We start from the raw sequence: 26,319 nt of genomic DNA, 5'->3' as shown, positions 1-26,319 counted from the left end.
CACCTTCTTTGTATGTACTGAAGAACTCCCGTTTGGACGTAGCATGGAAGGAAGCTCCATTATCAAAGATCCATTCAATGTCTCTGTCAGAGTTGCCCATATGCAGACATTCACCAACAGACAATATTTCTGGTACATCACCACATATGACAGCGGTGGTATTGCCAGTATCATCTTTCTTCTGATTGTTTCCTTCCCTTTGCTCTCTCTTCCAAACTCGACAATTTTTCTTCATATGGCCTTCTTTGCCACAATGGTGGCATGCACCCCTGAACCTTGACTTGGATCGGCTAGGACTCCTGCCATGACCTCTAGGCCCTCTACTCGTGCTTTTTCCGCGGTTCTCTGTGACAAATACTTGGCTGCTATCTGTGCCAGAAATCTTTCTCCTTGTATCTTCATTGAGCATGCTATTTTTAACATTATCAAGAGTAAGAACACCATTAGAAGCAGAGTTACTTATACTCACCACAAAGGTCTCCCAACTGTCTGGCAAGGATCCAAGTAACAAGAGCGCTTGTAGCTCGTCCTCGATCGTCATTTTCATAGTAGCCAACTGGTTGATGATATTCTGGAAATTGTTCAAGTGTTCTGCTACACTTAAACCATCCTTGTACTTCACATTGATGAGCTCTTTGATCAAGAAGGCTTTCTTGGCTGGGGTCTTCTTCTCGAACAAGGACTCAAGCTTCGTCCAAAACTCGCGAGCATTGGTTTCATTAGACACATGGTGAAAAACACTATCATCCACCCATTGTCTAATTGTGCCAATAGCCTTGCGATTCATCTTCTTCCACTCGGCATCGGACATGCTCTCGGGCTTAGCGGCATCTCCTTCAATTGGCTCATGCAAATCCTTGCAATAGAGAATGTCCTCCATCCTTGGCTTCCATGTTACCCAATTGGAGTTGGTGAGTTTGATCATAGTGCCACTTCCTTCCATCTCGTAGTACGAGCCAACCGGGCTCTGATACCACTTGTTAGGAATGTCGGTACTACAAGATAGAGAATGCACAAGGTAAAGTAGAAAATGGACGCCAAGAATTTATGTGGTTCGGCAATTTATGCCTACGTCCACCAAACAAGGAATCTTCACTATATGAAAAAAGATGAATACAACAAGAGTAGTCTTACCAAGCCAAAGACAAGGCTTGATGGATACAAGAAAGTATAACACACACTTTCTATCACTCTAAACTTCACTCACACAATGTGTAGTGGAACACTCTCACTCTCACTCTTGGAGTGGAACTCTAGCTTTGGACTTGATCCTTTGCTACTCACTCTTAGTTCTCTATTGGTTACATCACACCCATATTTATAGGTGAGGGCTTGGCATTCTACTAGTTTCTAGTTCCTTCTTCAAACCTCTAGTATAGAAAAATCTAGACTAGCCACATACTTGTAGCTTCTAGATCTTTCCATTTCCAACCAAGGAAGCTAGTACTCTCTAGCTTCTTCCATCAACTTAATAACATGCTAGAATTGTCTAGCAAGCTCCAGCCTCATCTCTTGCTTACTAGAATAATCTAGAACATTGATCATGGGCTGGACCATATACCAACAATGGATGGGCCTAATAGTATTACCTAAGTAGTGGGCTTAATGGGTAGTAATGACAATAGATGGTCTAACTAGTTATAACCAAAGCCCAATAGCTTAGAGTCGCATCAATCCCACCCCCTTAAGATGAGGCTTGTCCTCAAGCCTCTCAAACTGAGAAAGACGCATGCAGCAGTCAGGGAAAGAGAACAGCCAATTTGGATAATGGTGTACCATACTCATATTCAGTATTAGCTTCAGTGTGTACTTCCAAAAAACAAAGATCATTAACTCATATCCTGCCAACATGAAATCATGCAGTTTTTCCGAATACTGTGAGATGGAATAAAAGAGTTGGAGCACACTAATCTTGATAGCATTGAGCAAGAGAACAATCGGCTTTGTTGCATCACCAACCACCAACTCCTGTGGGATATAGATTGCATGAAAGACGGCAAGAGATAGTGCATGTTGTACCAATAACACCCATTTCATAGCAAGCAGCATGTCAGGTGAATGGGCAAGTAAGATACGAGTTTCTGCAGCAGCTTTGAAAGCCTTCACATCATGCTCAGTAAGTAGGTTGGAGGTCCAAAAACAGTATGGAAAATAACTTGGCACAAAGCCATTGAATACCTCAACTCTTCCCAAATTTTATACCGTTGGAAATTCAGAAGTACGTGGAATTAGTTTAGAATTCAAGGATTGCTCTTGCCACCAAGTCTCGAGAAGAGTGATGCAACCAATGAGGTATTGCAGATCAACCGTATGCCGATATGATCCCACAATTAACCCATACCGTGGTATAGCGAGGGAGGCCATAATTCCATGTATCAGAGCTTGTGATATTGCCTTGGCCTCCTTTTGCAAATTTGAACCATAACGCTGAGCGTTGTTATCAGAGGACTCGGAGATGAAAACGATAGCATACCACATCAAGTTGGGTTGGTTGGTCTTTTAGTAGTTCTCCAAAACATGAGGAACTGTAGAAGGCACCACTAGGATATATTTGAAATTCACGGCATCCTTATCATCAAGGTGGATCCATTCTAGGAAATGCACATCACTATAATCCCTCTTCCTCAATCGAATTGGAATTTCACTGCTTTGGCATACGCAAACAACAATAGTAAAAATCATGCACATATTATCAGGGGTGACTCTCCATGTACCATGATTTCGAAAACAAAACTTCCTTTTGAAACTGTTCTCCAGACGAAAACTTGTGGTGTCCAAATCCATGTGGCAATCAACAAAACCTTCCTTGAACAAGCTGACTCTGAATTAAGTATCAGAAAAGCAAGAATATCATCTGTGAAAAACCATATTGCAGACTCGCTATGCTGGATTGTTGAGGTGAAGAAATGAAATATATAATTTTTCATTCCCTCTGTCTCTGTTGATCCCTGATATACAAGTGCACTACTGGTCAACAACTCAGCATGTATTTTAGGGCTAGAGAGTTCAAAATCAATGGCGAGCTTTGGAAATATGTCCTCTGTTATTTTATGTGCATGGTGAAGCAAGCTTTGGAGATTAGAGGAGCCACCAAAACATGAACTCTTAACCACAACAGATTTTTGCCTATCAACTGCACACTCCTTACTCCATGAAGATGATCCCAAAACTGCATATTTCCAATCACGTAAAAGTGGGACTCCGACAAAATCATCTCTTATGCAGAGTTTCATCACCCAATCCCAATTAGCAGTTGACAATGTTCTTGTGACACGAGGTAAGGTCAAAATCCTGCATGCATTTAGCGGAAATACCTTACCTGTGACTGTAGTATTCCTAAGGGTAGCCTCAAATTTATCCTGCCAATTCTCATCCAAGAGCTTAATTCCAATTAGTGCTTTAAGCAACTTGGTATGGTCAAGATGTGAGTTAACCATAAAAAAGTTCTGCGCATCATTTATTATATCAAGTGATCTCATGCCACACCATAAAATCATACTCATGAAGTCCATGCTAAAACCGAGCAACGAAGTAGGAAGTAAAGGCATGACCTTTTCATTGTGAGATAGAATAAAAGAGATGTGCCCCTTGTAACTGAAATCATGTTATTAACAGGGTCCTGTTTCTGTAAAGTCATGTTATTAACAGGGTCCTGTTTCTGTAATACTCTTCTTAGGCTTTTATCTGTATTCTAAGGAAGTAAAGTCATGTTATTAACAGGGTCCTGTTTCTGAAATACTCTTCTTAGGCTTTTATCTGTATTCTAAGTAGGTCTGTGGTTGCCCCTTGTAACTGAAATCACTTGATTGAATCTTGCTTAGCATCTGAACATTTAGGTTACATTTTTTCCCATTTCAATTTTCATAGCTGACCACTTTCTGGAATTGATTGGAGTGATAATGTAATTCTACGTTTTACAATAAATCTAAAAGATCAAACTATTTCATGAACTTTCGTGTTACTGACTTAAGTTGTAGATTTAAGCTCTTTTGGCAATGTGGAAAGGTGTTAACTCTTAATTGTTTCACTTATGTACTTGATGAATTGATTGAATACTTGATTGGGTGAGTCTACGTTCTTTGAAACGAATAAGAGTCCTGATGTTACATTCGGTGGAAGTTGAGAAAAGAGAAAACAACCTGTTCTGATTAGTGGTAGCATTGTAGGGAATTGTGACCCTTCAAAAATTTTAAGTCTAAACACCCACCATTTATAGGTGCTGAGCTTTGCCGGGACCATCTGGTACATCATTATTTCAGTAGTTATTTTTCCTTTGCAAATGGTTTAACATTTCAACTGGGTGAAGATCAAATTTACTTTGAAGCTGTTCCATGCCAGTGAGACCTCACCAACAGGTAAGTGGTACCTATATCCACTCTACTGTGACAGAGGCTTATTTCAAAACTCCTCATCACGCTTCACATAACCACTGCATTTTAATTGAACATTGCACTTAAATGTGTGTTTCCTCTGGCACTGCAGCTGCAGGGTGATCATCCATGTGAGCAGAGAAGAAACACTACCGAGTATCGGGCTCTTTTTCCTGCAAATGATCTTTCACTGACAAGTGATTTAGTGTGATTATATATCGGAGAAAGCTCTGGTTTTGATTGCTTGTCTAACTGAATATATTCTTTTTCTAACTGAATATTGTTGATTGTTTTACAAGTTACTTGTTTTTGATGTTATTTTCCATATGTAATTTTCATCTTTAAAGTCCAGACGAAGGAGATTACCTTTCTGGTTGTCTTTTTTGTTGTTTCTATGCAGCTTCGCTAATTGTGAGCTTCGTTCAGTGCTAGTTGTTGATAGGAGGTGAGCTTGTCGTTGGAAAACCTCTGCAGAACTCGAAGTTTTGGTCTTGTCTTGGCAGTTTGATGGAGTCTATCCTGGAAAAATTCCTCACGAGCTTGACCCTCCTGCTGACGATGCAGAACTGCGAGAAGCATCCGGAGAAGGGTGCTTGCTTGCAAGTAATTAGAGGGCATGGTTATGGAAAGTGTTACACAGTTAATACGATTGTTCTGATGCCTACATTTTTCAGGGGCTGTTGGAGATTTGAGGTTTTCCTTTCTCGTTGCATTTGTAATTTTGTATGTGAAGCAGTATAAAGATGTTCTTTTATTGATACCATATCGAATATTCCATTTCATTTTGAGTTTTTAGTTTTCAATTTTTCGCGAAAAGCATGGTAAGAACATGGGAGAAATAAGGGATGAAATGTTCAGGTCTGCGAAGCAGTGGTGGTGAGAAAGACGCAGAAGATAAATGCACGGACTGGCACACAAAATAAACTACAAGCAGAAAACAATCTCAAGTGGGTTTTATTTTCTATATCTGCCTCAGGCAGACCAAGTGGAACGAAAAGCTAAAAACAAAATGGTTATCAAACGGAATTCTAGGTATGTCGAACTTTGATCTGCTCATTATTCGCACGATTTTATACGTGTGGAAAGATACATTAAAACAAAAGGAATTCCATGGATTTATCATATTAATGTTCAATAATTCAGCTGCATATTTTTACCCTAAAAGTAAAAGGAAATTCAAAGGACGAAGTCAATTGATTTTATAGGACAAAAAAAAGTTAACCAGAGTGAACAAGTGAGGCTTGCTTTAACTATGATCTCTTGACCAATACGAGAATGTATCCTACAATTATAGAGAGAAGAAGGAATATAACAGCAGCCATGATGTTGACATTAGACGACTGTGAAGATTTTTGGCCACTTTCTCCCCTCGATTTGTCAAGTCCACTCTTCTCTGAACGGGAGTTAGATGCCGAGGGAAGTGGCACCGCCACATCCCAAAAAGATTTGGTCACTGCAGATGGGGCATCTATTTCTGGTTCCAAGATTGTTATCTGTTGGAGCTTCCATAGACAGCCATTCGACACATCGATCTTTCAGAACCTAAGCGAGCATGGAAAGCAAAATGTCAGAGCTACCAAGACATGAAGCTATAAAGAGAATAACTAAAAAGCTCATTTGCTCAACATTTGGTCCAAATAGAGCTCTTCAGAACCAAAGACAGAAAGGGTGCATCATCTTTTTCCAATTTTATGTCTTTAGTTTATAAGTACAAACCCCAAAAAAATTTCCAATTTTATGTTTTTAGTCTATAAGTACAAACCTCAAAAGTCTCAGATGGTTGTAGGTAGTCAAACACAAATGTACCCGCTAACCAAGGAACAAAGACTCTTCGGGGAAGTGAAAGACTGCATGTTTTTCTGTTTTAAAATGCATAACAAATGTGGTCAGTGGCGACCTCGGTCAGCAATGTGAAAATCTCATTTTATTAAAACATAACATCCACAACAGACCTGAATGATTGAAGAACAATATGAGAAGCAGGTGTTTCACTGGATATCCCATCTCTTGCTTCCTGAGAATCAGCACCATCTTTTGCTTGCTGGCCGCTAGTTTCAGTTGTAACTGCCTCGCCATCTGCCTCATCACAGATAATATCTAGTCTACTCTACAGACTCGTGATAATATCATCCTACAAACATAAAAACAATCCATGATTTTACAGGATATGAGCACAGTGCGAATTAAACTAGCAAAAACTATATCGTCAATACAGAATCCCTATAATCAATTCTTATCTGAATTCTCTAAAAAGGTGGTATAGTCAATTAATGATAAAATGTGAATTCCAACTGGCTTTTAGAAACTAAAACCAATAATTAATTTTCAGTCTAACATCATGAACAGATAATTAAAAGTGATCTTCTCTTGTATACAATATTATATATTTTAAGGAAGATTACTCCTGAAGATTTGTAGAGGACATCTTCAGCTTTAAAAAGAGACATTTTGGGACCAAATCAGAGTTGATTTGGTCGGTCAAAAGATGGATTTTCTAAGAAGTCCGAATTTTAGTTTAAATATGAAACCTTTTATTTTCTGTTTTATTATGTTTCCTAGTATTATTCTAAGACCTTTTCTAGTAAGGATTTTATTTTGTAGTAGTATAAATAAGGTTTTTTAGCCATTAGGGAGGAGAGAGGAGGAGACGCACAAGCCTTTGACAATTTAAGTTTATTTTCTAGGTGTTTTCTATCCTTATTCTCAATAATATTTTGTTTTATGACTGTTCGTAGCTAATTTATTTTGCTAGGGCAAGGCCATGAGCCTTAGCAAGAATATGTAGTTTCTTTTCTATTTACTTATGATATTATGCATGCATGTTTTGAATATCACTGGTTTAAACTATCTAATTATCTTGATGATTGGCTACCGTTAGGATCTTTAGAAAAGTAATTTGATGCAATTTTGGTCGGAAGGTTCCCTGAAATTGACGATAGCTTCTTGTGGTTAATAATTGTAATTTTACTTAGGATGAACACCACGTCTTAAAGGTTGCATGGTTTTTCAAAGGGTTTTCATAAAGCATAATGAGTTTTTCATGTTCAGATTTGATCCGAACGTCCGAACGGATTGCATGTTAGATATATGTTCTATGTTGGAGGTTCCAAGTAGAATATATATTAGGAAAACCTAAGGCCATCTCTAACCGAGGGCTAGCCAGAAGGCTTGTTTTAGCCCTCTGACCCTCCAAGATTCCCCAAGATATTAATATTTTAATGAACAGTACAGGGCCATATTGGCCTCCGTCTCCAACCGAGGGCCAAAGGGCCAGAGGGCTCGTTTTAGCCCTGTCACAAAAAACCGTCTCCAACCGAGGGCCAAACATAATTTATTATTTAAAAATTACAATTGTTTAATGTTGGTTAATGTTATTTAATGTTGTTTCATATTGTTTAATGTTGTTTCATGTTACTTAATTTAATTTAATGTTGTATAAATGGCCTAGGAAGTTATAGGGAAAAAATAGAATTGAAAAAAAATATGAAACAAATTTTGTGAAATAGAAGTTATCGGAAAAAAATGGAATTTAAAAAAATATGAAACAAATTTTGTAAAATAGAAGTTATATGAAAAAAAATATGAATCAAATTTTTTAAAATATAAGTTATAGGAAAAAAATAGAATTTAAAAAAAAATTGAAACAAATTTTGTAAATAGAATTTTAAAAAAAATGAAACAAAATTTGATTCATATGAAAAGGAAAAAAAAAGGGAAACAAAGAAGTTTAAATTCATAAAAAAAAATTAAAAAAAAAAGTTAATACAACGGCTACTAGCCGTTATATTAAAAAAAATTCAAACTATTAGTGTCGGTTATAACCGACACCAATAGTAATTAAAAAGAAAAATTTTGCTTTGAATAACTATTACTGTCGGTTATAACCGACAGTATTAAAAATTCTTCTTTAATGCTGTCGGTTATAACCGACAGCAATAGGAAAACATTAAAAAAAAAATAGCCAGCCTCCAGCCCTCTCTGATCTCGTGGGGCCCTCCCAGATTCCAGAGCCCTCTGGCCTAGCCCTCGGTTGGAAACGGTTTTAGGGCTATTTTCGGTCCTCTGGCCCTCTGGAACCTTCAGTTAGAGATGGCCTAATCTTCGAAATATGCATGAGTAATTCATAAGTAATTTGAAGAACTACATAGGATTGTTAAGGTAACGACGGAACCCTAGTGTCTCCTAGTGTTTCTCTAAATTGATTTTCTTTAAATTGGTTTCTAGTTAATTTATTTAATTGTTTTTAATTTAAATTCTTTTTTATTATTTTCAATTCCAAAATCACCCTTTTTACAACTTTGTTCTAAATAATTAGCTAAGGATTAGTATAAATACAAATTATTCATTCAATCCTTGTGGAAAACGAGCTTACTTGAGCTACTATACTACGATAACCTTGTACTCTTGCAAGTATTTTTAAGTGTTTTTATCCCTACTTTCACGGGTGGTAAAAATTCTATGACCGCCTAATTATCACAAAAACAATGAAGCAGAGTCTTATGGGGAACTTGTAAATCTTGCAATATATAATGCAACCAAGTTATCTCTAGGCAAGTATTTTCCATAACCTTCGAAATATGCATGATATTCTGCATCAGCCAATGGTCTGGACACATAATCTTGTTTCTTGGACTTCCACAAAATGAGTGAACTGCCAAGAAAAATACAATAGCCTATAACTGATCTTCTTGTGGCACAATACACATTCCCTAGTCAGAATCACAAAAGGCTCTCAAGTCCAGGTTATTGTCAGTAGAAAATAATAGACCTTGATCAGGAGTCCCCTTGATATATCTAAGGATTCGCATAGCTGCATCCCAATGCGGTTTTCGTGGCTCATGCATGAACTGACTTAAAGTATGGACAAAATAAATAATATATGGTCTAGTCACAGTGAGATATATCAGTCTCCCAACTAGCCTCCTATATTTAGTTGGTCCCTCCAATAATGCTCCGTCTATGGGTGTAAGTGCCAAGTTTTGTTCCATTGGTAAAGGGTCTGGGCATGCACCAAGTAGCACAGAGTTTTGCAAAATATCAAGTGCATATTTTCTTTGTGACATAATTATCCCCTTTTTCAAGCGTGCAAACTCAATACCCAAAAAAAAAATTACTATAGATCACTAAGGTCTTTGATGTGGAAGCATTTGAGGAGAAAAGCTTTGAGATGTTCCGTCTCTTGGATGTTATTTCCTGAGATAAGTATGTCATCAACATATATAAGAACGATAGTGATTGAAGTACCTCGTACCTTGGTGAACAAAGAATAATCTATTTTCAACTTATGGTAGCCGGCTTTTTGAATAGTGTGTGAGAAGGTGGTGAACCAAGTTCTGGATGCCTGTTTGAATCCATAAAGTGATTTCTTGAGCCGACATATAAGATTCTCCCCCTATCGGCAAAGACCAAGAGGGGGTTCCATGTAGACCTCTTCATGGAGAGTGCCATGAAGAAATGCGTTATGAAAATCTAACTGATGAATGAACCAAGTGCGGGCAGCAACAACGGTAAGAAGACAATGGAGAGTAGTGAGTTTGGAAGTGGGTGAAAAGTTTCATGATAATCAACTCTCTCTACCTGTGTGTATCCTTTGGCAACGACACAAACCTTGTAACGATCAAGAGAATTGTCAGACTTGTACTTCTTTTTGAAGACCCATTTGGAGCCAATGGGCTTATGACCAGCGGGAAGAGGAACGAACTCCCAGGTGTTATTGTGATGTAACGCATCTAATTCTATTTGCATAGCCTGTCGCCAATGGGGATCCGATGGACCTGTAATGTTAGCTAAAAATGAACAATAGGCAGCAGAGAAACGAGAGTTGGAAATAAAATCAGATAAGGGATAGCGAGTACCTTTTGCAGAACATGGTGTCAAGGAAGAGTGAGTGACGTGGGAAGATATGTGATAGTCTTTTGTCCATGCCGGAGCTGTTTGGGATGAGTGGACTGCTTGAGAGGATGAGGGATGGGTGGAGGAAAAGCGGGAATATCGGGAGAGGAAGAATAAATAGGATGGAAATGAGGTCGGTATTGGGCGCATGATTGTGTGTGCGTAAGTAGACGGGTGTGCGTGTATGTGTATATTGGGATCAAGGGACCAACTTTTGACAAATAATTCTACACTCCATTTTAGCTATTAGATTTTATCAACCAAGGGCCTTGATTAAGAGTGATGTGAAGGCTTTTGAACATTACATGACGTGGATTTATAATTAATAAATAAAAAATAAAACTAGAAAGAATAAAAGCTGGAAGAAAAAAGAAGAAAGAACCGTAAGCATACGAACTTCAAAGTGAGAGGTGTTGAGAATGAATCATACATCGATGAGAGGATGGACCTTGTATGTGCTTAAAAGTAGTTGGGTTACTCTCTATTTTGCCAATTGTGTTTTATGGTGAAACCTCAACTTTCTTCAATTAATGATGCAGCTTGGGATTCTCATCTTTCTGTGTTTTGTAGTGGACGTGCATCGTTCAATTAACAATGTTGGGGGATGTGGGGGCCTTAGATTCTGGAAATCATTTACAAATCTTTAACATGGACCTAGATTCTGGAAATCTCGTTAAAAATCATCACCCAGTTCTTCGAAATCAGAAAAATGACATCATCACATGTGAGTTTTTACATTTTATATGTGGGTATTTTCATCATTTTCGTGCATGATGTGCATGGACCATTTGTCTATTTTTATTCCAAAATTAAGAAAATAGATCATTTTTGTCTATTTCCCTACTATTAATCAGGAGATGTTTTCCCTCTAGTTAGATTGTTCTCATGCTGGTCTTGTATTTATGCAAGGAGGGAAAAAATCGTTTTCCACAACCTCATTTGTCACTCAAAGAACAAAGATACCAAGAATGTAGAAATAGGGTTTTGAGTATAACTTTGTTTACAAAACAAAAAAGATTCATAAGATGGATTGATAGCTTGATAGCCTTGATATGCTTTGTGTGCTTCTTAAGTTTGTATCAAGCAAATCAAATCAAATCAAATCAAATCAAATCAAATCAAATCAGCATTAATGAACGCGTTGGATTTTCTCTACTCCTTCCCACGCTTGTGCCTGCAGTCCCTATTTTCTGGTTTTAATGTTGTTTCATTTTTTTTCTTTTTGAGTTTTATTCTAATAGCTAATTCTTATTCATTTAACATAATTGTTTTTTATTAATTATAACCCACGTCATCATCAATATCGCTTAAATGTTTAAAAATCTCAACATTACTCTTACTCAAAGACTATTGAATGTTACAACATCTAATGGTTAGAAAAAAAAAATGTACAAATAACATTTAACATAATTAAGAGACAAATACTTGATTGTGGGCTTTATTAATTGATGAAAAAACTAGGACTTAATTTCTGAGTTGGTTCGTGATTTGACTTCATCAATTAACATTTGATTTAATTAAATTAAAATTAAATAATTTCTTTTCGCCAAATGTTGACACGTATGCTTCTTGATGACTCGTCCGATTTTGATGAGTCGCATCTATGTGTACGATTTGTGTGACACACGGCGCATGCTACGGATATCTTGACATGTTGATACTTTAATATATTGGTGAATATTTATTTTATCAGAATTTTAATGTCTACAATTGTGTTGGGGGAAAATCAGGTTCTGGGCACCCAAATTCCTGTCATAACCTAGAATGTTTGACCAGTAATACTATCATAAAAGAACATGTATGCAGTGCATGGAATCTAGCTTGCCTTAAATCAACCGTTTGTTTGGTAATAAAGAGGTTTTGAGTTTGTTTATCTTGCCTCCAGGATCCTGATTTTTTTTTTTTTTTTAACACGGTCGGTAGAGATCTATCTTCTCAAGATCCATTAACCGAGGCAATGTGCGGAATGATGTGGGGATATTTATTCCCAGAAGAAGAACAAGATTCACAAGGACGGCAAAAGTTGTGTCTGCTTCTAGAATATTCACAAGGACGGCAGGATTTACATGATGAGTCCTATAAACTCTCTTTCTTAAATTATTGTAATAGTTTCAAACTCTCTTCCGTTAATAATTATTATTTAAGAAAAAATATGCAAGCTATATTTACACCACATTAACTAAAAACTCATCAATTTAATAGACAATTAGAAGTTCAAATAAACAAAAATGTGTACATTGGTATAATTTTAAGACCTCAAGGTGCAATGCAAAAAAAATTAAAACCTCGCTACTCATTTTGAAAACCAACTCAAATATATAGGATGTAAAATGTAGTTTGGACTTTCTCTTTTTTCTTTTTCTCTTTTGGATTAGGATGACTTCCTGCCCACATGGGAAACCTTGGGGTTATGCCGTCTAGAGGTGGCAAATCTCTTTGGGTTGTCAATAAATACCCGTTATCATCCGTTTAATTTGATATCATCATAATATAAATGTGAGATTGGTAATAGTAGTAATAGTGTAAGGTGAAATCAAACTAATGAATCTTAGTTGGTACCCATTAACAACTCAATTAGTCGATTTGCCACTTCTAATACCGTCCCCTGACATGGTGATTTCATATGTAAAAATGTATAAACACACCATGTCTCCTCACAAATCTATGCTTAATCTTGTCCGTTGATTATGTTTGATTTATTCAAATTGATGATAAAAAATAAAGAAGACAAATTTGATTTATCAAATAAAGAAGCGTAAGTTTGTCTGACGATCTTGTATACAATTAAGAAACAAAAATAAACTGAGCCTACCATTCATCAGTTTTTTTTCCCCTACCATTCATCAGTTGGGTGTAAGTTTATCTGATGGTCTCAACAGCCCAACATTTCAGTAAACTAGAAGAGACCTAAATAAATTACAAATCATATTAGAATATGCTTAACACTCTCAACCCACATCTCTACTTCCAACTCTTGTGCACAAGAAAAAAATATAAACATCAAATTTTCAACCACCACCGGTCTATCGTCATCTGAAAGTAGCAATGTGCCTCCATTCACAAGATCATTGCAATCAGAAGACCCCGGGGTTCTAGCAGATTAACTCGTAAACTCCCTAAATGACTCTACTTACGAAGTTCAAAAACTTTCATCTTTATGTTGCAGAAGGTCACGAGAGGAACTGATGCGGCATCCTGGCATCAATTGGCTAACAAATCATCACCTTCTAATCAAAATTAGTAGTGATGTCTAAATCTGTATCCGAAGGATTTGCGAGCTCAGCCAGAGGCTCCTGCAGACACCAAAACTTCAACATAAGATATTGTACATTAAAGAAGCCTCATTTTGTTCTGGAATAGTGGAATGACAGATAGACCAGGACCAAAATACATTTAGGGTATAATGTTCAATTTCTTGATTGTTTAGCGGAATACGAATGTTAGCACAGATTAAAACATATCCATATTATCATACCTGCTCATCATTCGCTGAGGAAACAATCCCCATCGGATAACTGTTCGTAAGATCTTCAGCGGTTTCATGCAAATCCTGCAGCATGGAATTACATCACAACACAAAATAAATACGTCTACAGGCTGATCTGATTAAATACAATAATTGAGGATCCATGGAGTTATCTGGTTAGTTATTTCAATAAGCTACGTTTATATTGTTGACCAAATATTAAAGGAGGAACGGCTTTGACCTTTAAAACCAACAACATGGATATTACACGTATTCAACACCAAAAGTTTTGTGGCCAGAAAATATCAATGCTCCTCCTATAAGGTAATAGCGAGAAGAGCAAACAAACATAAAAACATTTAGGTATCAATTCATGGAAGATGGATGGTGTTGATGCACAAAACCAGAGGTCTTGGAACAACGTAAATCCGACCGTGAATCTGCATGTAATGTAAATAACACAAGATGTATCGTGGTTCACCCTAAGGTTTGGGCTACGTCCACACTGATTATGTATTTATCTGAGAGATGAGGGAGAGAACCTCTGAATATGAGAGGGGATGTGAGAGGGGTGAGAAGGCTCCAGAAAATGGCCTCCTCCAATTGTGAGGGTGAGGGGTCCTTTTATAGAATAAGGACTCCTCACTTATTACATATTTGCCCCTTCCTTTATTACATAATTACATTTAAGTCCCCCGAGTATTTATACGAGATCTAAATACGAGACCCTAAATATGGTATAAATAGATGGCAACTTAGAATTCAATATACAGAGACATCTATGAAAATTACCACATGCTCATTGGTATCTTCAAGTCTAACTAAAAAGTGCATTATGAAAATCCAAATGCTCAGAAAATGGTTTGAATATTTGTGGTCCAAGGTTATCCATGTCCATCAACAAAAGACCAGGTGCTCCGTAGTCTTCTATTAATCATGGACTGTGCTATAAAACTGTGCTAAGTATGCATAACATACGCATTTGGTAGTTAACTTTCACATTACATAACAAAAAAAAAATACAGAAATAAACATGGAAGAGCTAGAACCTTAAATGCAATGCATTCCTCCTCATCCGGGTTGACAGAAGCATCATTGGATCCTTCAGTAATGTTTTTTGAAAGACCATCAAGAATGCCCTGCGTACACCATGATTATTAGGCATATATAGAATGAGCTTAGCAGTTCATGCAGAAGGTAATGGTAATAGGAGAGAAAAATCATACACACTCATCCTGGTTTCTAGAGAATTCTCCTTCAACAACTGAAGGCTTAACTTCGGTCGGTGTTCCCTGCAAAGGTCATTTTTGTTATTGCAAAAGATTGGTCATGTTAATGGCAGCAACACAAACACAAGAATGCAAAAATACTTGGGGGTAAACAGTGTAAAGAGGCTGGATTTTTTTATATGAACTATCAGCCAACTTACAACATAGAGGAGAAGAAATAAAACATTTATTAACCACTTGAAAATCAACTCTACTTCTAAAATAGAAGAAAAATCCATATTCTTAAATGTTGCACGTACAGGTTCTATATTGTCCATGGTAAGGTTCCTTCCACCCTTGCTGAGATCTCTCAATGTTCCCTGTACAATCAATAAAGTGGTGAAGAAAATGAAAGTTGCTTAAAAGACAGTAACAGACATTTGCAATCATAGCAATAATGACAATAAAGTTCCTTCCACCCTTGAGTTTGTATGTCAAAAATGTAATATTTGTACAGTACAAAAAAGTAGAATAAACCAACCTTATTCGCCCACATAAGACCACATGCATTACATAAAGTTCTTGGCCCAGCAGGTCCACGGCGCATTGCAGGAGTATTATTTTCACTAACTCCACAATGTTGACATCTCCGTACGCTGAAAAAATACAGCAGAAACAGGACAAAGCATTGAACACAACATTATCAAATGGAAAACTTAGACCATAATTACACATCATTCAACAGAGGAAATCAAAGGAACAGAATTAGCTTGGAACTCACACAGTTTCTGGTTGAGGAGTGCCATCTTGAGGACAACTCTGAGTCGAATCCCAACTAGAAGCACCTGAAGTTTGTTTTAACGAAGCAAACTGTCCATTCTTACGAAGCATCCTAGCAAAACAATAAGAATAACAGAAAGAATGACACATCTTAACACCATAGGACTATGGAAGATGTAAACAAAAATATTATTAATTTGTGAAGTGCATGAATAATGAATATCCTATCTTCCCAGTTGTCATGTTAATGCAAACAAATTTTGAATACATAACTAACATCAAAATCAGCATAATCAGATCTACACTCCACAAGCAAGAGCACAAATTTCCCTAGAAATGAGATGAATTGCAACTAGATGCTTAAACAAAGACAAAGAACAAAAAATGTGTGTGTGTGTGTGTATTTATCCAAAAGCAATCCAATCCACCTTATCCGCAAAAAACTATTTTTTCTTCTTACATACAATCCAATACAGCACCGCCAAAGAATGATCACCATTTTATTGACTCCATATCGTTCTCTTTGTGGTGTTGACTTTGTACTTGCTCCTTAATCTCAGAGGGGGTGTGTGGGTAGGGATTGATTTTAACATAAGTTCGTCTCCAAAAATTGCATCGGGGGATTATGAATAAAAAAAAAAAAAAAAGGTCGTACCCAGTACACAAGGCTCCCGCTTTACGCAGGGTCTGGGAGAGGTGAATGTCAACTAGCCTTACCCCCATTTATGGAAAGGTTGCTCCCAAGTCTCGAACCCGAGACCTACCGCTCATGGGCTAATAGGAAAACAAAAGAGATTAGATTGCCGGATGCTTAGTTTACTTGGTTTAATCTTATGAATGGATTTGTGGACTATAAAGCAAATTTATTTCTCGTCACACCATTTGGAGCGAAGTCATCCAAGTGTTAGGCAGGAAGCCTTGGTTACAGTTGTCTCAGACCCTTGGTCTACTATTTAAATATACAGCTTCATTTACACGTGCCAGGGGCTGGGGGGGTTTTGTGGCGGCACTACCATTTAGGTTTGAGAGGTGATTGCACCACAGATCTTTTACGATACTTTGACAATTTGGTGCGAGGAGAGTCGAGTTCAGGGTTAGGAAGGGTATATGTTCATTGCAAAACTGGATCAGAGAAACCTAACAGTTATGCTAAAAACAGTGAAATAAATTCCAAATTAATACATGCTTAAACAAAAAGGCAAACATCTACTCAATGTTCAACCAAACTGATTTGAAATAAACCAGTTAAAGAATACAAATTGACTCAAACCCATAAAGTAATAGTTACCTAGGCTATTATTCATGCATAAAATATCGATTATGTTCAAGATCCATCTCTAAGGAGACAGAACATCAAGAGAATGCTATAATGGAAAGCTACACATATCAATGGTTTCAAGTAACTAAAGTAAAGATCAAAATGCATTCAGAATGTAAGAACTGTTGATGCAACTGAAAATATGTGCATAAAGCATTATAATTTACCAGGCATTGCCACATGAAATTTTAATCTATGATTGCACAATAAATGATGATCTTTTCAAACAAATCCCCCATCCCCTATGAAATTAGTTGAACCCAAAAGCACTAGTTAGTAGTTACAAGAAAAAGGGACAGAAAGAAAGAAGGGTCCTCAATTCGTCTTACCTTTGTGCAACCTCTTTACGCACAGTGTACCTAATTTTCTTGTCAAAACATCTCTCCTTCCGCTTTTCACGAAACCTTACCAGGGAAGCTATTCTTCGCGAAAGATTTGAACGCTTTGGGGTGTCACCCACACCCTAGAGATTGTGGAAGGCAACACATGAACATAAGCACAGAAGATGCATTGAAATTGGTCTCATTAATGTCAACATATGAATTACCCTTGGATTCTGATCGTAAGACACTTCCACTGTGGGCACACCAGTTGGTACATCGCGTCCTCCCAACAGCAACAGCACTGCTTGCACCTGTTATATGGAATCCTAAATCTGAGTCTTCTTTCAAAATGGGCATAATCCAAACCAGCAAACACATTTTATTGTAAATTTAGTAAACAGATGGCTGTAAATTTAACAGGCCAACTTAGAAAGAACAGAAACAGACAAAGATTTACTTGGCTAGTTGAAGGGATTACCATATTCTATTCGCTAGTTATAATGATCCAAGTGATGGAATAGAAGTTCATATTTCATACAACAACACTATAGTTTCCTGCCAATAACTTGTTGCTCCATATTGGTTTAGAGATTCATTTTTTTTTTAAAAGAATATTGGTTTAGAGATTCATGAAAGAATACTTTCGTTCTTCTTCCAGAATATTTGTTTAAAAACCTAGTCACAGGGGAATCCATGCATACGATACTTTCCATATTCATTTCATACCCATAATACCAATTTGATAGAACTAAACAGCACGCCTATTCTAAGGATCTTAATCTTAAGGAAAAACATTAAGTGTAGAAACCGAATCGTAATCAAATTTTAAATTTTATCACACATCAAAACTTCAAGTTCCATAAACTCGTATCCCAATCCAAGTTTCGTTCTTTCTTTTTAATTTTCGGTTGGAACAGAAATGCATTTATATCTTTGCAATTACGCGGAAAAATACAAAACTCACTTACTAAAAATTCAGCACAGCACAATAAGAATATTTGGGAAGAAAGAAAAATTGGTTCTTGCTACAATAAAAATACTCAAAACGAAGATGAGAGAGAGAGACCTTCTCGTGTGTAACAGCAGGGAAGACATAGACCTCGCCTTCAAAAGACAGAGTGAGCTCGCTAGTCCTGGACGCCATAACCACACCTCCCCCTCCTCCTCCTCCTCCTCCTCCTCCTCCTTCACGCTCCGCAACGCTGACGGGGTTCACATGCACCTCTTCCATGTCCTCCATACCATCACCACCATCTTCGTAGTCACCGTCATCGTCTTCTACCTGTATTTGACCCCTCCCGTGCTCCTCAAATGGTCCAGCTTCCAGAGGCTGCGGATTGACGGCTGCCATCCAATATCCCCTTCACCAAACCCTAACGATCAGCCCCACCGCCTTCTCCGAATTCAGAACCCTAAACCCGTTCCACCGGAAAACCCATAGCCTCCGTCGCAAGGAAACACTAACAATTTTCTGAAACAAACCCTAACCCCAAACCCTGATACTAGCTAATAAAGCAGGAAAATTTCTGAGCTCGATGAAGAAGAAGAAGAAGAAGAAGAAGCTTCCAAAAATCAACGAGAAGCCGAAAAAAAAATAGCTAAGATTTGCAGGGCGTGCCTCTGTGTTTCCTTTGTGAACCGCAAATGGGTAATAAATTATTTTCCCAAAAAATAAATTATTCAAAAAGCCGAAATTTATATTTTCCTACTTTTATATTCTCTCTCACAATTTTTGTGTGGCACACTTTTTAGTTCGATAACCTGACTACTAATTGTCTTAGTGGAATGAAGCTATTCTTTCGTAACTATGTGAAATCATTTTAACGTCATAACTAAACTATTTTTTCTTCCGTAATATTAAAGAAATCAAATTTTTACATCAAATAATATTTCATCAATAAAAAATTAATACGTTAATTGATGTTTAGTTAATAATTCAACCGTTTACCACCACATCATTTGGTTTACAAATTTGATTAAAATTTTTTATTATCATTTTCTCTATCATCTAAGAATTTGTTTAAAAAATTCATTTGATTGGGACACCACTTAATCGTCCGTGTGAATTACATAAATTAACAACTGGTTACAAAATGTTACTTGTTATGATAATTGACGATTTATTTAATACTTAGATGAATAAATCATCTCTAAAATAAATTTGTGAAAAGAAATCTTCAAACTATGAGAAAGAGAACAAATGATTCCGACCATTTTAAAACAATATAATATTAGCACGATATAATGACTTATTTTAGATAAGGGGTCTAGTACCATCTTTTCATGCGTATGGTGGTGCTATCAACGAACTCAAATATGTCTTTCACACATCTATGCTAATTTATGTCTTTCGATCTCCTCCAATAAATTTGATCATGATTAAAAAATGAGCGGCAAGTATCCAGTGTTGCGCGAGAGTTAGTATCCAGTTTTGATTGCTTGGATGGAGATGGGGGTGGGGTCCATGGTCACATGCGTGTGCTTTCTGGTGGGGGCGGGGGTGATGGATGAGGAAACAGCTGGCGGGACCCAGATGCAGTTGTGGGTGTCGGGAATGTAATCCAACGGCTCGTGATGATAGGCGTGGGGTTAGTGATTGGGTTTGGAAAGTGGCGTGGATTATTTAGGGAAAAATGCAGAGCTGGGGGACTGGTGTGGTGTCCTTATAAGGAATGGACTAGGTTGGGCATCATGGTCATGGCCATTTGATACAAAATGGATAATGTTGTACTTGCAATTACGATCTGTCCACACTTTTAGGAATATATGGTTGTTAGAGCATAAAATTACAAAACTAACTAATAATTCATTGCTTAATCCTAGTACAACGTAGCAGTATGTTTTTTCAATAGTGAGTAAGAAGTTTTAAGTTCGAATCTCAAAAACAACGAATTCACAGCCAATTTATTCTTTTGCCCATTAGTTTAAACAATAACAATGAAAAATTCTTAATAATGGAAATTATCAGAATTTTCCTAGGAAATAGAGAGCGCAATTGTCACCAATTGCTTCCCATTTTCTACCCAGATTTTAATTTAACCATCAGAATTTATTCATCATGATTCAGCAAAACCCCCCTTCACAAAAAAAACTTCCAACTGAACTAGAGATCAAATATTTTTGATATAACGATATACTTACATTAAGGTGCGGGAGAATAAATGAGTGTTGAACTGGCCATCCTATAAAATTCGAACATCAGACTTCTCACTTACAAGTGAAGAAAATACAATTAAACTGTAGTACTAAGTGGTAAAGATGAGAAATGTAGTATTATCATAAAACAAGCTCCAAAATCCAAAATACACCATTCATTTTACTTATTTTTTAGGCGTAGGTAAAAATAGCAATACAGTACTTGGCTCAAACTATTGCCTCACAATTGATCAACTTTCTAGGATACATGGCCCTTTGGATGGATGAGTGGGCTACCCTCTAACCATAATAATTTGATTCGAATTCGCTTTTAACGATAATCGAACCTAAGACCTCTCACAAGTCATATAAGCAATTACACAATAATGATGTCAAATGTACTAAAATATTAAATAGTGAAGTGGTTTAGGTAGGTTTTGTATCCTCTCAGCTGGTGTCCAGAGTCAGTACCAAAATTCAACAAACGAAATCAAAATGAAGAAAAATAGATTACTTCTTGTATTGATCACGGCACTATTATAGCTGTACATTAAGATCGGACAAGCCGAATGAAAATTCCGGGAAAGCCTACTTGAATGATGCCGGAGACAACGTTGGCATTTTAACGAAACCTAGTTTTCAGCAACTAAAGCCGAGTTATCACCATTAGAGAAGGGAACAAGATTGTTGTGTGCATCGATAGCAGTTACGCTGTCCAAATCTTTAGTATCAGATTCACCACCCTGTTTTTTAATATACACAAAAGAAGGGCACAAAATTGAGCAGAGATGATGGAAAACTCATTCTACACATAGCAATACCAATTTGTTTGATATAATGTACTCAGAGACATGGAAGATGGAACACACACCTGCTCAGTTCGTTTGACATCATGGCTTCTCTTCGAAAGTTCCCTCATAGAACCCTGCAAAAATTTGATGTAAATTGTTTGAAGTGTGAATCTCCGGTGCAGAAATACTAGGTTCACATAATATGGCAGATTTACAGGTAACGCACAAAGAATGCCTGTAGTGTATATTCTCTTGAAATCTACGTCTAAAGAATTCAAGGTCGAGAAAACCAATCAATCTTAAAAGTGGGAGCTAAAACGTAAATTAAATATAAAATAACACCTTTGAATATTTTACGATGTAAAAAAAATTTACTTGCTCATAGCCACAAATAGAGAAAATACATCAAATGGTGTTAAAACCACACAAATCCATGTTATCACCCCTTATTCTTTATCACCTCTCCCAAGTCCCAACATATATTTATTCTTGAATTTTTTTTTTTTTTAATAGACATTACCAGTCCATGCTATCACGTTTGAAGAATGAATAAATCAAGAAATTTCCATGTAATATTCCTATCTAACAGACAACAACTCTGAACTTAGAGTCTCCTATAGGCTTAGTTGGAGACTAGGAGTTTTTCAGAGGTCAACTCTTCAGACCTCTAAACTTTTGTTAGTGATTCATGGTGCACAAACAAGTCAAAAATTAAATACAATATTATTTTTTATCAAGTAAATATGTAGCTGGAAGAGGGCAAAGGATCCATAAAGAAGGAAACAGACCAGAATATTGTTGCAATAAAAGAAATGAAGTGATTAATTCATCGCTAGAGAAGATACTAACCCTGTTTGCCCAAAAAAGCCCACAAGCATTGCACAGAGACCTCGGACCAGATGGGCCGCGCCGCATCATTGGTGTGGACTTTGAACTTATTCCACAATGCTTGCAGCTGGACGGGTAAAACATGCAAATCATAATAGGTGCAAGAATAGTTAGTCACAGGTAAGACGCAAAAAGTATAAGAATGATAAAAACAAATATAATACGCCTTTAGAAATAGGAAACAAAAACATAGTGCACAGAAAAAATAAAAAACCCATCCACCAAATTCTTATTTTCTTTTGTTCCCTTAAGATTACAAAACTCTACAATATTGCATAGACTCACAAGGTTTCTGCATGGGTATCTTCCTGCCCCGACTCCTGGCCATTGGACCAGTTACCATCTCCATCTGACTTTTTGGAGGAAGAAAATTGCCCCTTGTTTCGTTGCATCCTGATTTATATACATGAATCAAACATTTAACGTAAAACTTAAACAAAGAATGTAGCATAATGAAACAAAAGAAAGTAGATCTATAACAATAATAAGCAACAGACGAGAAATCAACAGAATGTAGGATGCTCATCATATCCTGCTTTCTTCCTTGGACCAATTGTGTACAAGCGTATTAAATGAACCTGTACAATACAGGAGATATAGTTTGTGTATGTTTTTTTTTTCATGGACTAATTGAGGTATTCTCTCCTTTTCTGGATTAAATTAGCTTATTGTCAAAATAATGTGCTCCATATAATTGATTCCACATAAGTATGAAAAATCTCACAATGTGACATTAATTGGTAGAGCCCTATTTATAAATAGAAAGCTAGCTTTGTGTAACAAGATATTTGAGATAATATTGCTCAAACATTATGCATAGATTACTCACATGAGTCATGAGTGTAGTAGAATGACGTAAAAGGTTAAAAGCCTGAACTATGCCAACAATTAAGTAGGGAATCAAGATCCCTATGTGGGATTATAAACTATGGCAGAGTCCTAATGCCAATTTTTAAATCATTATTCTGGACCTGAATTGTTAATCCATAAATCTGTAATCGACTTGGTTTTGAAAAGATATGTAATATTATTGTTGAAACTGTAGACAATTTAACTTATAAAAGAAAGCCTAATTCATTTCAACGCAAATCTATCGGCAGAGACAGCACAGGTACACGGCTATCTTAACCTGCAAAAAAGGTTGTTTGATTTACACTAAACTGTCCCTGTTCAAAATTCCTTGCGGGGTGATTGAACGCCTAGAAAAACTAATGAAAGGGTTTCTTTGGGAAGGTGTGGAGGAAGGAAAGAAAAGCCACCTGGTAAAATAGGAGATAGTTATTAAAAGTAAAGAGGAAGGAGGTTTAGGTGTGGGGAATTTGAGGAATCGGAATGAAGCGTTACTGGCTAAGTGGTTGTGGAGATTCCCAAAAGAACCACATTCTCTTTGGCACAAGGTGATAAGAAGCAAGTATGGGCTGCAGAATAACGGATGGAACGCAAATCCTCCACTGAGGGGTTCATATCGTAGCCCCTGGAAAGATATTTCGTGTGGTTCTCAGTTGTTTCTTCAATGTTGCAAGTTTGAGGTGGGCAATGGGGAGAGAGTGAGATTTTGGGAGGATGGGTGGTTGGAAGGGGGACCATTGAAAGAGCAATTTCCTAGATTATTCTTGCTTTCTAGATTGCACAATCAGAATATCTCAAGTTTTGCGGATCATTCTATCAATTCTTTGAGTTGGAATTTTGATTTCAAGAGAAATTTGAATGAGGGGGAGAGAGAAGAGGCGGCTAGATTATTACAGAAAGTGGAAAATGTTCACTTGTCTCAATCAAGAACGGATAACAGAAGGTGGAAACTGGACGTATCAGGATTGTTCACGTGCAAATCCTATCACTCTTTCTTGAGTAACAATGGGATTGTGCAACATTTTCCACCCTCTTCACAGATTTGGAAATCCAAAGTTCCTCCGAAGGTCAAAGTTTTTGTCTGGCTTGTGGCTAATGGGAAGCTCAACACTTGTGACCAAATTCAAAGGAGAAGTCCTTTTATTTGCTTATCCCCCCATTGGTGCAGTTTGTGCAAAGCTAAGGAGGAGAGTGTAAACCAAATTTTTCTCCATTGTTCTTACTCGATTCACCTGTGGTGGAAATTGTTTCAGGAGGTTAGAGTTAGTTGGGTCATTCCAAAGGGTTGTTTCGAGCTTCTAAGCACCAATTTTGAGGCCCTAGGAATTGGAAGGAAAGCTAAAGCTTTGTGGGGTTGTCTGGTCTCGGCAGTTTTTTGGAACATTTGGTTGGAGCGTAACAAAAGAATTTTTTAGGATTATACTAGTGTGGGGGTAGAAGTACTTTGGGGAATAGTAAGATTCTGGGCAGCCCTCTGGGCTTCAGTTTCAAATGATTTTAAAAATTACTCTCTTTCTTAGTTACTTTGGGATATGTTAGCAGCAGTAAAGTGATTTAGGTTTAGGTTTTGTTGTTGTAGCCAGATCCTCTTGAGAGATTTTCTTGTTTTTGTTCTTGGTGGATTTCTTATCCACTTCTGTGTTCTTTTATAAAATTTTTGTTTCTTCTCAAAAAAAAAAAAAATTTACACTAAACTGCAAATACTTAACATCAGAGTAGACCAATGAACAAGGCAACAGAAAAGAATCTCTACTCTTTCAATTTAACAGGCACATGCAACTATATAGACTACACCACCTGATCGCAATTCAATGAGCACATCCAATCAATTCATACATTATACCAAAGGAATTTGTGCAGAAGCATATTATATAGACTACACCACCCGACTGCAACTTTTCTTTCTTAAAAAAAAAACGAACCTGAGTGCTACTTCCTGACGAACACCATATCTCACTTTTTTGTCAAAGCATCGCTCTTTTCTCTTTTGCCGAAACCTAAATAATGATGCTGCTCTGTGAGGTTGACTACATCGGGGAAAATCTTCTGTAGCCTACATAATATGGAACAAGAAAACACACCATTATAATATATTCACATCCGAATAGGATGCAAACAATTTCCAGTCTAATGAGATACCCTCGGATTCTGAGATGCCAACTCCGTCCCTTGAGCGTTAGGCGACAATTCATTTCCTCCCAACAGTAATAACACCGCTTGAACCTTCACACAACATCAAAATGCACAAAAAAAATTAGTAACTGAAGAAATTTAACTATAATCATACTAGCATGGTGTTGCTCAATGAATCAATTTTTTTGCCTAATGTAATAAATATTCCAACTTTTTGTATTACAGAGCTCTATTTTTCAGCAACCAACATTTTTTTGTAAACGTTACAGAACATCATCATTCACAAGCTCTAAAAAACCCTAAATCACCAATCAAATTCGAATAAAGTTCTTACCTTTTCGGGCGTAACCGCGTCAAAAACAAAGACCTGTCCGCGAAACGAAAGCGTGAGCTGGCTGGAGCCGTCGTAAGGCTGACCACGCAATTCGGAGCTAGCGGAGCCGCCCTGAACGTAGACGCCGTCGGAGCTACCGTCTTCAACGACGACGATGCCGCCGTCCTCGAGCGTATGGGAATCGTATTGAATGTGGGCGTTGTCGATGGAGTCAGCGGCGCCGGCATCGTCGTCGTCACAGGCGGGGATCGGGTTGGGCATGGTCATGTCCTGCGAGTGTCCGTACATTGACATTAAAGGAGGCTCACGAATCGGATCGATGGTCGTTCAAGCATTACACAGAGGAACCAATCAATGTGTGAAAACCTAACCCTAACGCTAGAGCAAATCAAATCGCTGGCTTTAGTCAAGTGTTTGGGGTTTTGGGGAAGAGAGAGAGAGAGAGTGTGGGCACAACAGGTATGGCCGGTACAACCAGAAGTCCCCCTGTTTGATGTCCATAATTACGACGTATGCCCTTTCACTACTGTCCTTCGTGGGCTTGGCAGGGAGAGCGCATTTGCGGGCTAACTCTTCTCTTAATTTGTGTGGGCTTTGGCCCTAATTCTTAAATCCTTGGACGGGCCTTATTTTTGTCCAGCCTGGAGTTCGGGCTTGGGTTTAGAATTCAGGCCGCGTCTCCCAAGCTTCAAATGACAGTTTGGGTCTTGATATGTACTCGTATTTGTTTTAAGGAAATGAATTGCATTCGAGTTAGTGGGGTGAGCTTGATGATGATTCATCAAGAGTTAGTTGTTCTTTTTAGCAAACAATAAAGCTGAAATCAAATCCA

At 37.3% G+C, this 26,319-nt stretch overlaps 2 protein-coding genes and 2 long non-coding RNA genes across 5 annotated transcripts; all 4 read right to left on the bottom strand.

Annotated features, from left to right (window-relative positions):
• Window positions 1–5,541: 5,541 nt before the first annotated feature.
• Window positions 5,542–10,399, bottom strand: LOC139197911 (uncharacterized). Of its 2 annotated transcripts, none has more exons than XR_011583296.1 (5): window positions 10,226–10,399; window positions 9,622–10,144; window positions 6,323–6,501; window positions 6,133–6,229; window positions 5,542–5,912 (listed from the first exon to the last, which is right to left on the bottom strand). It is a non-coding gene; the product is annotated as an uncharacterized lncRNA (long non-coding RNA). The 2 variants fall into 2 exon arrangements; XR_011583297.1 differs by having other exon boundaries at window positions 9,978–10,144.
• LOC139197912 (uncharacterized) lies at window positions 8,868–9,325 on the bottom strand. The gene is made up of 2 exons (XR_011583298.1): window positions 9,139–9,325; window positions 8,868–9,021 (listed from the first exon to the last, which is right to left on the bottom strand). It is a non-coding gene; the product is annotated as an uncharacterized lncRNA (long non-coding RNA).
• A 2,572-nt stretch (window positions 10,400–12,971) lies between the features above and the next one.
• LOC103441682 (GATA transcription factor 24-like) lies at window positions 12,972–19,044 on the bottom strand. Its single transcript, XM_008380382.4, has 10 exons — window positions 18,424–19,044; window positions 17,582–17,668; window positions 17,364–17,497; window positions 15,718–15,828; window positions 15,478–15,592; window positions 15,257–15,316; window positions 14,955–15,020; window positions 14,778–14,867; window positions 13,738–13,812; window positions 12,972–13,555 (listed from the first exon to the last, which is right to left on the bottom strand). The coding sequence occupies exons 1-10, from the start codon at window positions 18,706–18,708 to the stop codon at window positions 13,490–13,492; spliced, it is 1,089 nt and encodes a 362-aa protein (XP_008378604.3). The 5' UTR covers window positions 18,709–19,044; the 3' UTR covers window positions 12,972–13,489.
• Window positions 19,045–20,879: 1,835 nt separating this feature from the next.
• Window positions 20,880–25,979, bottom strand: LOC103441724 (GATA transcription factor 25). Its single transcript, XM_029107228.2, has 7 exons — window positions 25,488–25,979; window positions 25,160–25,243; window positions 24,943–25,073; window positions 22,457–22,564; window positions 22,133–22,238; window positions 21,364–21,417; window positions 20,880–21,235 (listed from the first exon to the last, which is right to left on the bottom strand). The coding sequence occupies exons 1-7, from the start codon at window positions 25,779–25,781 to the stop codon at window positions 21,125–21,127; spliced, it is 888 nt and encodes a 295-aa protein (XP_028963061.2). The 5' UTR covers window positions 25,782–25,979; the 3' UTR covers window positions 20,880–21,124.
• Between the last annotated feature and the right edge of the window lie 340 nt (window positions 25,980–26,319).

This window comes from Malus domestica, chromosome 08 (genome assembly GCF_042453785.1).
Source record: "Malus domestica chromosome 08, GDT2T_hap1".
NCBI lineage: Eukaryota > Viridiplantae > Streptophyta > Magnoliopsida > Rosales > Rosaceae > Malus > Malus domestica.
This window is presented reverse-complemented; position numbering and strand designations above follow the sequence as displayed.